Source organism: Rhineura floridana, chromosome 8, assembly GCF_030035675.1.
Source record: "Rhineura floridana isolate rRhiFlo1 chromosome 8, rRhiFlo1.hap2, whole genome shotgun sequence".
NCBI lineage: Eukaryota > Metazoa > Chordata > Lepidosauria > Squamata > Rhineuridae > Rhineura > Rhineura floridana.
The window spans coordinates 112,010,831-112,024,999 of NC_084487.1; the positions used below are offsets into that span (position 1 = coordinate 112,010,831).

General features: G+C 46.2%; 1 protein-coding gene across 2 annotated transcripts in view; it reads left to right on the top strand.

The window, feature by feature from the left end:
* The window catches only part of FBXL13 (F-box and leucine rich repeat protein 13), a 177,871-nt gene that overhangs the window by 32,554 nt on the left and 131,148 nt on the right, over nucleotides 1-14,169 (top strand). For both annotated transcript variants that reach the window (XM_061582083.1, XM_061582084.1), the window contains one exon: nucleotides 996-1,105. In XM_061582083.1, the coding sequence (XP_061438067.1) occupies nucleotides 996-1,105 (110 nt within the window). The remainder of the gene's footprint in view (nucleotides 1-995; nucleotides 1,106-14,169) is intronic.

Sequence of the window (14,169 nt, forward strand, 5' to 3'; positions counted from 1 at the left end):
GCCTCCACTTCGGTGGTGCCATATATAAATCAAAGTATATCTCTCCAGAACAGCTGAATAATACGAATATTCAAAAAATATATACAAACTATCAGTATGTAAAGCAGAACATCTCCCCAACAAGTATCTGCAGTTATAGTAAATAAGATAAAACATACATGGAGTGAGATACCACAGATATATACCCTTGAAGAACTTTTTTTACATTCATGGGTATTAACATAGTAGGTACATTGCTATAAATCCAAATTCATTTTGTTAAAAATGGAAAGAATATCCAATTATTCTCATCCATTTTTTCATCAACATACTTTGAGGCCTTGTTCAGATGATCAAATTAACCATGCTAGTTAATTAAAACAAAACAGAACCAAACTGTTTTTTTATAATCCTGATTTGTTAGCTAACTAGTGTTAGAATAAATCACAGTTCCTAGTTTCGTATGCAACATGAAACTGATTTAGTCCAAAGTGGAAACTTTCACTCTCTTCTCACACAAAGGCATGAAAGGGAGGGAGATCATGAGCCCAAGGTCACTGACTCATGATAATCTAAACCATAGCTTAGATCTGGGGTTCCTAATATGCCTGTGGGGGTGCCCTCAGACATCCCTCTTGGGGGCTGCCAAGGGCCCCTGCTCTTTCTAATTTTTTTCATTAGGTTTATTTGGTGGCTTGTTTGTTTTTTGGTTGCCTTTTTTGGGGGAGGTGTGACATGCTATTTTGTATGTGTTTTATTTGTTTTTGAATGTGTGTGAAATGGATATTTTATGGTTCCTACAATGGTTTCTGAGTTTTCCAAATGTGCCCACAGACCCAAAAAGATTGGAGACCCCTGCTTTAGATCACTGTGTGAACCAGCCTTGAGAATCATTTCAGTTCAACCAGCATAGACTTCTTATTAAACCAGCTTCTTTGCCTGAGCCAAATGGTAATTAATGGTAATTATTACTTGTTAATAAGGTCCTTGCTTTTCAATTTATGTTGTTTATCCAGGGGCAGCGAAGAGGCTAGGAAAAGTCTTTGATTGTACATTACAGAAGATTATCTTAAACGCTTGGAAAAAAGAGACTTATTTTAATAGAAAGGCTAAAAGATACATGGAGGTATGTTATCTATAATGTTTTAATTAGTTCTGTGCTTCTCCAACAGATTCTTTGGTGTAAATTCATTTTTAAACCCACATTCCTTAGATCTACATGATTACTACCTTTTGTCAGCTGCTGCTGCTGTGAGTAAGCATGCACATTGTAAAGTATATAATTAAAAATACAGGTGAGCATATAATAATTCAGTTCCATGCAAATCAAATGGCATACATGTCTCATAACTGTCTAGTAGTCCATATGATAGATTAGAAGAATGGCAGATTCATCACAGATGTGGCAGTTTACAGAGGAAAAAATCTGGCCATCAGAAAACCTCATTCTGGGACCACTAAGTGTATCCTGTTTTGCTATAAAACTATGCAGCAGTGGTTACTACTCTTCTGCTTCTGTGCTATCATATAAAACTGGAAGCATGGAAAATTTAATGTTGGCTTAAATTGTTGTTTAGTCCCTAACCCATCACAGTTTCAAAGTTGCATATAATTACTGTTCCTAAGACTGTGAGTAGAATTACATATGTTGAAGTTCTCAAATAATGTCCCTAAAGTGTCTTCCTTGTGCTTACCCCATACTTTTCAGTAGAACTTAAACCAGGGACCTGGGGGACCAGGGTTCAAATCCCCACATAGCCATGAAGCTCACTGGGTGACCCTGGGCCAGTCACTACCTCTCAGCCTCATGAAAATCCTATTCATAGGGCTGCCATAAGTCAGAATTGACTTGAAGGCAGTACATTTGTTTCAACAGTTTGTTACAGTTTTTACTGTGTAACAATTTATTACAGTTTTTATTTAGTGCAATGTGGCTTAAAAAAAGGCAAATGCTATTTTAAGCTACATAAAAAGAAGTATAGTTTCTGAATGGTGTGAAGTACAAGCTTCCCTCTCTCCAGCGCTGGTTAGGTCTCATCTTGAGAATTGCATCCAGTTCTGGAAGGATGCAGACAAACTGGAACAGGTTCAGAGGTGGGCAACAAGGATGATAGGGGACTGGAAAGAAAGCCCTATGAGGAAAGACTGAAAGAACTGGGCATGTTTAGCCTTGAGAAGAGAAGACTGAGGGAAAATATGATAGCTCTGTTCAAGTACTTGAAGGTTTGTCATACACAGGAGGACCAAGATCTCTTCTCAGTTGTTTAGAGTGCAGGACACGGAATAATGAGCTCAAGTTATGGGAAGCAGATTTCCCCAGAACATCAGGAAAAACATCCTAACTGTTAGAGTGGTATGACAATGAAACCAATTACCTGGGGAGGTGGTGGGCTCTCCAACACTGGAGGCATTCAAGAGGCAGCTGGAAAGCCTCCTGTTGGGTATGCTTTAAGTTTCATTGCTGCATTGAGCAGAGGGTTGGACTCAATGGCCTTATGGGCCCCTTCAAACTCTACTATTCTATAATTTTATTTTCTTACATTTATAACCTACCTTTCTTATGTCATGGTTTTCAAGGCAGCATACATGTCATTTCCAGGTGGTCACCCATTTAGGCACTAACCCAAACTTCAGCAAAGTAACGGCTTCATGTACTTTCATACCATGCCCATGATATATTTTTTTTATTGTCATGATTTTTGAATATACTACATGTTCTTCATATTCTCTGTGCAGTCACACATATGAGAGTTGTGCCCACAGAGCAGCATTTTGGAATCCTTTAGAGCAAAAAAAAAAACTTTCTGGCACTGGCTGGGGAAACCCTATATCACTCTATGTCTCAAGTGTGGGGCCAAGACTCTTTGCTTAGTTCTTCGTCAGCATCTGTCTGAACAGTACAGTTCTCTCTTGAGCTTCTAAAACATTTCATAACTACTCTTCAAGATATGTTATTTCAGTTTTCATTTCCCTTCATTATTTACCTCCATCATTCCAAAATGAAAGAGAGCGGGGGGAAAGGGGAAAGGAGTCCTCTATACCTAAGCGGTGCTTTCTTTGTCCACACGTCGCAGGAGATTAGAGAATATATGACATACAGAATGAGGGCTGTACTTCTTTTTGACACCTTAATCCATATTTTCCTGCAGTGGAGACCAATGGGTGGGTTGAGGGAGTGAGAAGCATACATATGCTTCTCTTCCAAGATGATCCTTACTGTGGACTAAGACTTCTATTTTTATATCCAAACTAGAGCCTATGTTTCCTGAACATATGAAAGGTCGTGTGTAATTCTTTATACTTTTTACCTAAGAAGACTGTTGTTTATTTCAATTTAACTAGTGTGCATGAGAAAGGAAGGTAGGACTGGTTATTCTCAGTTCCACTGTTGTATATATACTTTGCTATGAAGTAAGACTACAAACTGTTCCTATTTCATTTAAACCAAACAGGTCATGTGGCCCAGAGTAAGCTGGGAATTAAACCAGAGTTTTGGTGTTTTTATTTTGTGTATTTTTGGCTTGCTTGTTTCCCCCTTTGCTCTGTATGACACTAGTTTTAAAAAGAGATTTTTGGCTGCTGTTTTTCTGAGTTAATTTGCAAACCAAAGCTCTTCTCAGACCAGCAAGGAAGAATGTATTTGCAAGACAATAAAGCCTTTACCAGAAGGCTGCCAAAATTAAGTGCCCTTAACTATCAACAATGGAGAAGTAGAGTGAGGATTGCTCTAGAAGTAGACAAAGTTTTTCCTGTGTTGAAAAACCAGAGCCACAGGAAGATGCCCCGAAGATAAGGGACTGGAAAAAGAAAAATGCAATTGCAAAAGCCATTATTTTTGATTGCGGCCTATTGCCGAAATAAAACACAAACACCATTCATTGGGTTAAATCATGGGCCACTTTATTAAACGGAATCAATTGGAATAATGAACCTGCAGAGGGGAAATCAAGTGCGGGAGCATTCTGATGATCCAGGCAAAGCCTGCTTGCAGCCATAGGGCGATCAAACCTTGCCTGAGCCCGGGGCTGCCCTGTGCCAGACCCCCAGCTCAGGCCACACCCAGAAGATGTGTAGGGGGTCCAACCCGCATCACCGCCCCCCGGAGCCGTGAAACTCCGAGCGGATGAGGCACGTTGGCCCCAAAGGCGGCCCGTGTTCTGCCCCCCGGGCCGTATAGCCCTGAGCTGCAGGCCCCCGGACCGCCAATCGCCCCCAAAGGTGCCTAAAGGTGTCACCTAGCTGCCCTTTCCCTTTAAACCTTTTCCCGCACTTCTTTGCCACAAGTGACCGTTGACATATTGAAGCTAAAAACACACCAATCAGCCTATTAACCCCAAAGGCACCCGTGCTAACCCTTGACCCGTCCCCCCAACCACAGTGTGGAGTAGGCAAAAGAAACCTGCCAGCAAAGCGAGGCAGGCAGGCCAAAAATTCCTAGTCGGCCCCGTAGCGACCAAATGAATCACACTGCAGTAGAGGGAGGGTCGGGCGGTCGCCGCCAAAATTCAAAGGAGGGCGGGAGGCTGGTGGAGTGGCCTTAAATGGCCTTCAGCTGCCCCGCCTCCTTACTGTGCGTCACGACGGCGCGCTGGCGTGCCACGTGCGCACGGACACACCCTTGATGGCGGCCTGGCTTCGGCAGCAGCCGCAAACACGCCCCTTTGCCCGGCAGGTACCGGGCACGGAACGGGATTGCGGCCTATTGCCGAAATAAAACACAAACACCATTCATTGGGTTAAATCATGGGCCACTTTATTAAACGGAATCAATTGGAATAATGAACCTGCAGAGGGGAAATCAAGTGCGGGAGCATTCTGATGATCCAGGCAAAGCCTGCTTGCAGCCATAGGGCGATCAAACCTTGCCTGAGCCCGGGGCTGCCCTGTGCCAGACCCCCAGCTCAGGCCACACCCAGAAGATGTGTAGGGGGTCCAACCCGCATCACCGCCCCCCGGAGCCGTGAAACTCCGAGCGGATGAGGCACGTTGGCCCCAAAGGCGGCCCGTGTTCTGCCCCCCGGGCCGTATAGCCCTGAGCTGCAGGCCCCCGGACCGCCAATCGCCCCCAAAGGTGCCTAAAGGTGTCACCTAGCTGCCCTTTCCCTTTAAACCTTTTCCCGCACTTCTTTGCCACAAAAGGGGGACAAGCCTCTGCTTAGTCTCCCTTTACCCCACACCCGATAAGAATCTCATGCAGACCCCTCTGCAGGTCCCTCAGGAGGATGGCATCGTTGCCTCCCGAACTGCATGTCCAAGCATGTCTGCCACTGAGTGCCTTGCCCTCCATGTCCGACCACAGCAGACAACCCAAGGCTACCGAGGCCTCGACTGCATGTCCTCACATGCCTGCCACTGAGGGCCTTGCCCTCCATGTCTGACCACAGCAGACGACCCAAGGCTACCGTGGCCTCAACTGCATGTCCTCACATGCCTGCCACTGAGGGCCTTGCCCTCCATGTCTGACCACAGCAGACGACCCGAGGCTACCAAGGCCTCAGCTGCATGTCCTCACATGCCTGCCACTGAGGGCCTTGCCCTTCCTGTCTGACCATAGCAGACGACCAGAGGCTATTGTGGCCTCAACTGCATGTTCTCACATGTCTTGCCCTTCAGTAACCTTCTGCCCAGAACCTGCTGGAACGACATGGGTAGGAGACCATTCCAGCGCATACTCTGTCGACCCAGTCACCAAACCATGGCCCACCATCAGAGGCCCAGCTGTGAACCAATGTGCGTTTGCGGCCCCAAGGCCAGCCTATGAGCTCATGCCATGGCTGCAGAGTAGACTGCGCGTCTGCTCCATCCCCGTCCAGCAACCTGCCAAAAACAGAAACAATCGTGAACAGTTGGGTCCCAGACCTTCAGACTCGCCCCTGCGGTGAATGTATTCCATGCGCCCCCTACTTCCACCTCCTAACGGCCTGCACCTGCATATACAAAACCAAATAGACCGTCCCAGGTAGGCAATTCCACTGCCAGGTAGGCAACCCCAATTCCGGAGGGGCATGGCCCTCAAACCCCCATGGGTCCGCTCCCAGGCATCGCGACACTAGACCGAAACTTTATGAGGGAAGATCGCTCCCCCTGAATATCAGGCAACCAGGCCTATAGCTTCCGGCCAAAAACACTATGTCGCCGTCATGGGGAAGTGTCCAGTCCAGGGGAGGGTAAAATAATGTGGAATGACTCTTGTACCCCTGGTCTGCCTGGAAACAAACCTTGGACCCCAGGATGGCTCGAAGGGAAGTCTGACCTGGCCCCAAACACCCCCACCCCCCATCCGGAAGGCTCCAAAATTAAGTGTGAGGGGTGCTACATGTAACCGCTGAGCTTTGAAGCATGATGGTCACAGGGCACCTCCCTGATCAACAATCCCTGGCGGGTCAGGTGAACATGGAGGGTGAGGATAAGGGGTATGGGGGTGTGCATGGGCCAGCTGGCCAGCACATGACATATCCCAAGACATGTGAATGGTCCTAAAGGCCCCCTGCAAGCCTACCTTGCGACACACTGGCAGACAAGCTTTACTCCTACCATCTGTGATGAATTCCAGGACGTGATTCCTAGGAATAGGCCACGCTTTGCATAGCCCCTGCCATCCCCCAACTCCCAGGAATCCCCTCCTGCCCTGACCATCTCTGACTCCCCTCCTCCATCTCCCAGTATGCGGTATGGGACTAGCAGAGTCGGTCCTTCCTCTAACTGAAACACCATTGACGCACTGCAGGAACGGAGGGGGCCACACCGCAGGTTGGCGCATAAGGCAGCCAAAACCCTGAACCTGTGGTAAGGCTGTGAAATCCCTGTTATGGCACTATAAACCCCACCGCAGAAGGCCCCCAATACCTGAAGGGCAGAAAGCAAACACTTTCCCAGCCCCTGAAAACTTCAGGATCTTGATCTGCAACAATTCAAGCTTTTCCCAGGCAGCCTACAGCCCTGGGTCCAAAAGTCGATTTTAATACCCTGGAAGGTGAACACTGGGGCAGGATCCTCCACTTCCCCAGCTGCCAAAAGAACTCCCCAGTTCATAGCTACGCTATAAACTGTGCCATCAAGCGCTAACATGCACCCAAAGTCTGCCCTACCCGAGAACTGGACATCATGAAAATAGTGCCCCACCGCTTCTGGGGCCTCTCGTCTCCTGGCTGTCCCTTCCAAGAAGGGGCTGAAGTGCTCCATGCAAGAATACAGCAGCCCATAGGTAATGCTCTGCTGCATAGTTGACCTAAAAAGCAAAACTCAGCAGCTCAAAATCCACCATGTGTAACAGCTGGCAACGCAGGCAGATTAGCTGCCACACTTGCCCATAAGGCATCTCTGCCACAGGTGCGCACTATATTGAATGAAGTGTAGTGCACTGTGCATAGACTATCTGGTATGAAGCCATCACTGACTGACCCCACTTGTATGACGGATGGTGAATCAGGTAGACTTTGCCCACTGCCACTTTGGGCACTATACGGGGGGGGGGGCACTGAGAGAGCAGAGGTAGGGGATGATGGGAAGGGGCCAATAACCCTGCCCAACTGTATGTCTTCATCAATTGTCCCCTGGACCAGTGCGTCCATAGGATCCGGAAAACCGCATAATAAAGAAAAACCACATCATAAAATGAGTCTCCCCATAACTGGGCAGTCTGCAAGCAAGGTCCATAGCCCTCGAGCGTAGCTGGGAAGGGACACTTTTCTCAAGCAGCCTCTGCTGGGGGCTGCTTCCCACTCCTTTGGGGGGCCCTGGCCCCACATATCCTTCTGGCTTGTTGTTGTGCCTTTAATAGCAGGTTCGTATTCAGCAGTTATTAGATGGCATGGAGTTAAGCAATGTCATCTTCTAATGTCTGCAGATCAAATGACTCTTAAAAGCACAGGACTAGAGGCCTGTAAAAAAGGTGGGCACCTTATCTACAGACCAGTTTGTAAACTAGCTAAAGAGAAGATGCAAGCAAATGTGCAGCCTGCACGTGATTAATTCCATTATGTTTAAATAATTTACTCAGAGAAATATGAATTGGACCAATTCTATGCATACTTACTTATGAGAAAATCCCCGAGTGTATCGTTACTTCTTCCCCCGGAAGGGGGCATGTGATTGCACACATACAGCAGAATCCTATGTGTGTTTACTCAGAATACCACAGATTAAATGGGTCTTAGGACAGAGGTTTATGGGACTTAACTGATGGAAAGGTTCATATATTTTTACCTGGGTTTTGAAGAACGTATTTGGGGGGGGGAGAAGCTTGACAGTGAAAAAAGGGGGGGATGAGTTCCCTTTGCATTTGGAGTTGAAGTAGTTTTGGAGGTGAGGTTGCAGCACTAACTGGGGGTCCCTACTGGCTCCTGCAGCCTCCTTTCTGTCTCCAGCTGCCCCCCACCCTCATCAAAAAGCCTCTGCTCTTTGTAATTACATTGCATTGCTCCAATCCAAATGGCCGCTACGTTATGACAGAGCATCTTTCTAGGTTATTCTGCAAAAGAAGTGGCGGCCACAGGCAGCAGGAGGGTGTGGGAGTGCAGGCAATTTTTGGGGGGGCCCTCTCATCTCAAGTTCTCCCTAATTGACTAACCCCTTCTCTGAACTTTCCTGGTTTGCAAAACAGTGAGGAAGTGGGATGGCCTTCTCAGTACATCCCTTAATAAAAGCATCCCCTCTCCAGCTGCCCCTGGAATGCCCCCAGTGTCAGATAGCCCACTACCTCTCTAGGTAATTGGTAACTGAAAAGTAACATTTAGTTTAAACTAAAAATACACTTCAGTATCAAGAAAAGGAGTCTATTCCTATTTTGCTTTCTGTAATGGGAAGGGGACCCCAATAGAAGTATCTCCTGGCCCTAACTGGAGGTTTGCCACCCATTACAGCATTGTGAGAGACATGTAGTGAGCAAGCGGCAATGTCAATTGCCACATAAAGTGTGGAACTGGACCTAAATACATAGAAGAGTAGAGAGACAGCTCTTCGTCTATGCATCATCCCTTTACCTGCTGCATTACTATGCTTAGAGAAACAGACAGGAGCTCTCCCTGAATACTTGCCTCTATGTTCTGCACAGAAGCCTGCCTGCATAAATATTTTGTTTAGTTTAAATAGAAAATCCTTAAAATAACCTTTTCCCCTACTGTTCTTTTCAAATTATATTTAATCCATAAAAATGCTGACTGTGATTCACCTTCAGCTAAAGTAAACATTTCTCTCTGCATACTTAAAACACAGACACACATGCCCTGGGTTGCAAGACATATTTGGCCTTTCAATCTCTCTTTTACTATCAGCATAGAATTAAATTTTAAACATTGTCTCTCCCCCTACTCCACATATTCCAGGTTTATGATAGAAAGTCTAGGGTACTATTTAACTAGAAGTAGGTTGTTGTGTTTCCCTTAATCCCAAACATTATTTCTATGATAAATGATGGAATCAGAAGGTGATAGTTTGAAGGAAAGAAACAGGAGAGAGCAGAAGAGCATCAAAGGTGGCCCCATAGCAGTGCAGTTTGTTTAGGCCTGACATGTTCTGAATTAAAGATTCTTCCTCAGGGGTAACTGAAACTGAAACTGTAACTGGAAAGCCACCCGTGCCCCGCTGCGGCTGAAAGTCCTCACGCGTCTCGTCGCAGCCGCAAGGCCGGCCCATCAGAGGCCTCACCGCGGCTGAAAGGCCTCCCGAGCCTCGCCGCGGCCCGAAGGCCCCTCGCGTCCCGCTGCCGCCGCTGCCCCCGCTAGGCCAGCGCACCAAAGGGCCCGCCGCGGCCGGAAGGCTCCCCGCGGCGCGCAGCAGCCGCCGCCACAAGGCCTCCGCCGCCAAAATTCAAAGGAGGGCGGGAGGCCAAAGGGCCCGCCGCGGCCGGAAGGCTCCCCGCGGCGCGCAGCAGCCGCCGCCACAAGGCCTCCGCCGCCAAAATTCAAAGGAGGGCGGGAGGCTGGTGGAGTGGCCTTAAATGGCCTTCAGCTGCCCCGCCTCCTTACTGTGCGTCACGACGGCGCGCTGGCGCGCCACGTGCGCACGGACACACCCTTGATGGCGGCCTGGCTTCGGCAGCAGCCGCAAACACGCCCCTTTGCCCGGCAGGTACCGGGCACGGAACGGGATTCCCTTGAAGATGATCAGCTGATCCATGTTACAGAATGTAACACAGCTAAGGAAATGCTGGATAATCTTCAAACCTCATTTGGCTTTACATGCTTTAAGTCTCAAACCATGCTAATTTAAGAAATTAAAGCTCAGACTTGATTCAAAGAAAGACTGTGAAAAACATATAACTTCTTTGATTACTATATTTGCCAAGTTGAAGTAACTGGACTTAATGACCAACAGAAGTTGGGTTTCCTTAGGAGAGAATTAGGAGAGAAATTTGAACCATTTATTTCTCTTTTAAATGACAAACATGAGATTAAGTTTGAACAAGCCATTGCAAGGCTAAGAGAGGAATGCATTGATCAGAGTTCTTCTACAAGTGGCTCAAATTACCTGGCCAGTGGGAAGGACAAAGGGAAGGGGAAAGGCCCTCCCAAGAACTAATCACAATGCTGCTTTACCTGTGGGAGGTGTGGTCACCTGGCTAAACACTGTGACTCACCCATGAGCTCATCAGCCAATGGTAGCTCTCCAAATTTCAAACACAGAGAACAAAGACAGCATGTTTTTCCTGAGAACAACAAAAGACCTCAGACAGCAGGACCCAAAGAAAGCAATTTCCTTTTAGTGCGTAAGGGTCTTATGGTAAATAAATATAAGCCAAAATCAAACGGTTAATTGACAGTGGTTGTAGCAATCACAGTACATTTGATGAAGCTTTATTTGATGAAATAAACAGAAATATTCAAGGAAAAATTCAGACTGCTAATAGCCAACACATGGAGATTCATGGAGCTGGCAGTGTTGTTCTAAAATACAAATTACCTCATAAAACCATGGGAAACATAGCAGATCATGTTTTATTTGCACCTGAATTGAGTTGCAACATGCTAAGTGTTTCTGCATTAGATAAGAAAGGATTTTCAATACATTTCCAGGATGGAAAGTATACAGTAACCAAAGATAATATTTTGTTTGCACAAGCTGTTGAAAATGATGGTGTTTATGAACCGAGTCTTTCAGCTGAACAAGCAAATGCAGCCATAGTGAATAAGGATGAGACCAGCTTGGAGCTGTGGCACCAGCAGCTGGGACATCACAATCCAAAGGCAATCCTGCAACTACAAAAAAAGAACCTTGCAACAGGTATCAAGGTAAACCAAGAGCACCATGATAGCACAAAAAGGTGTGTAAACTGTATTGAAGAAAAGGCAATTAGGCCTTCATTTCCCCCCAAAACAGAAAAGAGAACCACCAAGGTGCTAGATCTTATACACAGTGACCTCTGTGGACCATTTAATGTACCCTCACTTGGGAAGAATAGATATGTTCTAATCTTTGTGGATGATTTTTCAAGGTACTGTGTCACCTATCTACTAAAGGAGAAGAACGAAACACATGAGATGCTAAAGAAATACATCTCAATGGTGAGCATGAAGTTTGATAGAAAACCAAAAGCTCTACAAACAGATAATGGTGGTGAGTTTATATCGCACCAAACACAGAATTTCCTGGAGGAACAAGGCAATTTTGCACAAGAGGACTGTCAGTCATATTCCAGAGCAGAATGGGATTTCTGTAAGGAAATTTAGATCTCTTCTGGAAATGACTAAATGCATGCTGGCTGACTCTGATCTACCCAGTAGACTTTGGAGTGATGCAATAGTTACTGCAACGTATATCCAGAACAGATTGTCAACCAAGGGCACCACACACACACCATTTCAGTTATGGCATGGCATAATTCCAAACCTGGGACATATTCAAGTGTTTGGAAGCATCACTTTTACTTACATAGCAAAACAAAAGAGGCAGAAGCTAGATGCCAGGACAGAACAGACTGTTTTAATTGGCTATGTTCCTGGTAGCAAAGGCTACAGAGTTATGAACCTGAGAACCGGTGAAGTCAGCATGAGACATGTTGTCTACTTTGATGAGCAACGCAGAGCTGACAAAAGAGGGACTGTGCTAGATTTCTCAGAACAGCAAGGACACCACGTCCAATCCCTCATAGATATGCCACGCTCTACGTGGGGTTCCCCTTGAAAACGGTCCGGAAACTTCAACTGGTACAGAATGCGGCGGCTCGTTTACTTACAAACAGCCGTCGCCGTGATCATATTACACCAGTATTATTTAATCTACACTGGCTTCCAGTAGTTTTCCGGGCCCAATTCAAGGTGTTGGTGTTAACCTTTAAATCCCTATACGGTTTCGGCCCGGTTTATCTGAAGGAGCACTTCCAGCGTCACCAACTATGCTGCCCGACAAGATCCGCCACGCAGGGCCTTCTCTCAATCCCACCAACAAAAGTGGCTAGGTTGGTGGGGACTAGAGAGAGGGCTTTTTCGGTGGCAGCCCCCACTCTCTGGAATTCCCTCCCGTTTGATCTTCGACATGCCCCTTCCCTGGATACCTTCCGCCGAGCATTAAAAACTTGGCTGTTTGGTCAGGCCTTTGGTACTATCGGGATGGGCTAATTATATACTCAATGCCCGTTGCTAGGTATTACAATTGCTGCTATTCTGTCACTGTTGATTATTTGTATTTTATTGCATTTATTGTATTTACTGTATTTTGTATTTTATTGAATTTAATATGTACGCCGCCTAGAGTGGCTTCGGCCAGATAGGCGGCCTAAAAAATTAAATTATTATTATTATTATTATTATTATTATTATTAGTACCCACATATGGGACACCAGTGATACCACAGACATTTGCACAACCTGACCCAAGCCTTGAGCAAGAGGAAGAGGTAGAGACTGTAGAAAATGAGGCTGAGGCTGAGAGCAGTACAGACGCAGATGAGGATGTCGAGATGACTGAGCTGGAATATGCTGCAGAACCAGACCAGATCCCAGAACAGTCTCCTAGATGCCCATCACGAACCAGCAAGGGTGTACCACCTTCACGCCTGTCCTACCTCGCACAGCCGGTGCTACCTATTGAACCATCAACTTGGAAGGAGATTAAGCAGATATCAGCATCTGAGGCCGCTCAGTGGAGATGGATGCACTGCACAAGAATAAGACGTGGACCCTGACAGAGCTTCTGCCAAGCAAGAAAGCCATAGGGTGCAGATGGGTGTTCAAAGTGAAGCAAGATGCTGGAGAAGAAATTGAACTCTACAAGGCAAGACTAGTTGCCAAAGGTTTCCTGCAGAAATACAGAGAGGACTATGATGCTATTTTTGCTCCTGTTGTCAAACACAGCTCAATAAGAATGCTACTAAGCGTGGCAGCCTCCAAACAGATGCACGTCAGACACCTCAATGTGAAGACTGCCTTTCTGCATGGAGAAATAACAGCAACCCCCAGGTTTCGTGAACCAGAAGCAAGCACATCTTGTATGTAAACTTAAAAAGGGCTTGAATGGACTCAAAGAAGCTGCAAGAGCCTGGAATGAGAAACTGGATAAAATGCTCAAGGAGCAAGACTTCAAGCAAGGTGAGGTAGATCAATGCCTGTACACCAGAAGCAAAGATGGACATTTGACTAATATCCTGATTTATGTTGATGACTTGATTGTGGCAACTCAATGAGATCAAGACTACACAGAAATTGTACATCATTTAAACAAGGAAGTTGAGATTAAAGAATTAGGCACTGCAACATACTACCTAGGCATTCCAGTTGAAAGGGAAAGAAATGGCTCCTACCTTCTCAACCAAAGGCAAAAGGCTGTTGATCTTTTTGAGACTCTCGAACTCAAAGATGCCTATCCTGTAGCAACGCCCATGGCGACAGACTTTCTTAAAGACAATGATGTAGGTGAACCTTTACTAAATAACAACCAGTACAGAACAGCAATAGGGAAGCTTCTGTACTTAACCACCAACACTAGGCCTGACATAGCAAGTACAGTAGGGATTTTATGTAGGAAAACTAGCACACCCACACAAAAGGACTGGACTGCTGTCAAAAGGGTGGCTAGATACTTGAAAGGGACTATGGACTTTAAGCTGAGATTGCCAGCTAATAGTGATCCCAAACTTGTATGTTACACTGATGCAGACTGGGCTGGAGACACTTCAGACTCCAAATCAACTAGTGGCTTCCTGTTTACGTATTTAGATTGTATTGCCCGGGCGCTGGGCTGTTTCAAATTTAAGTT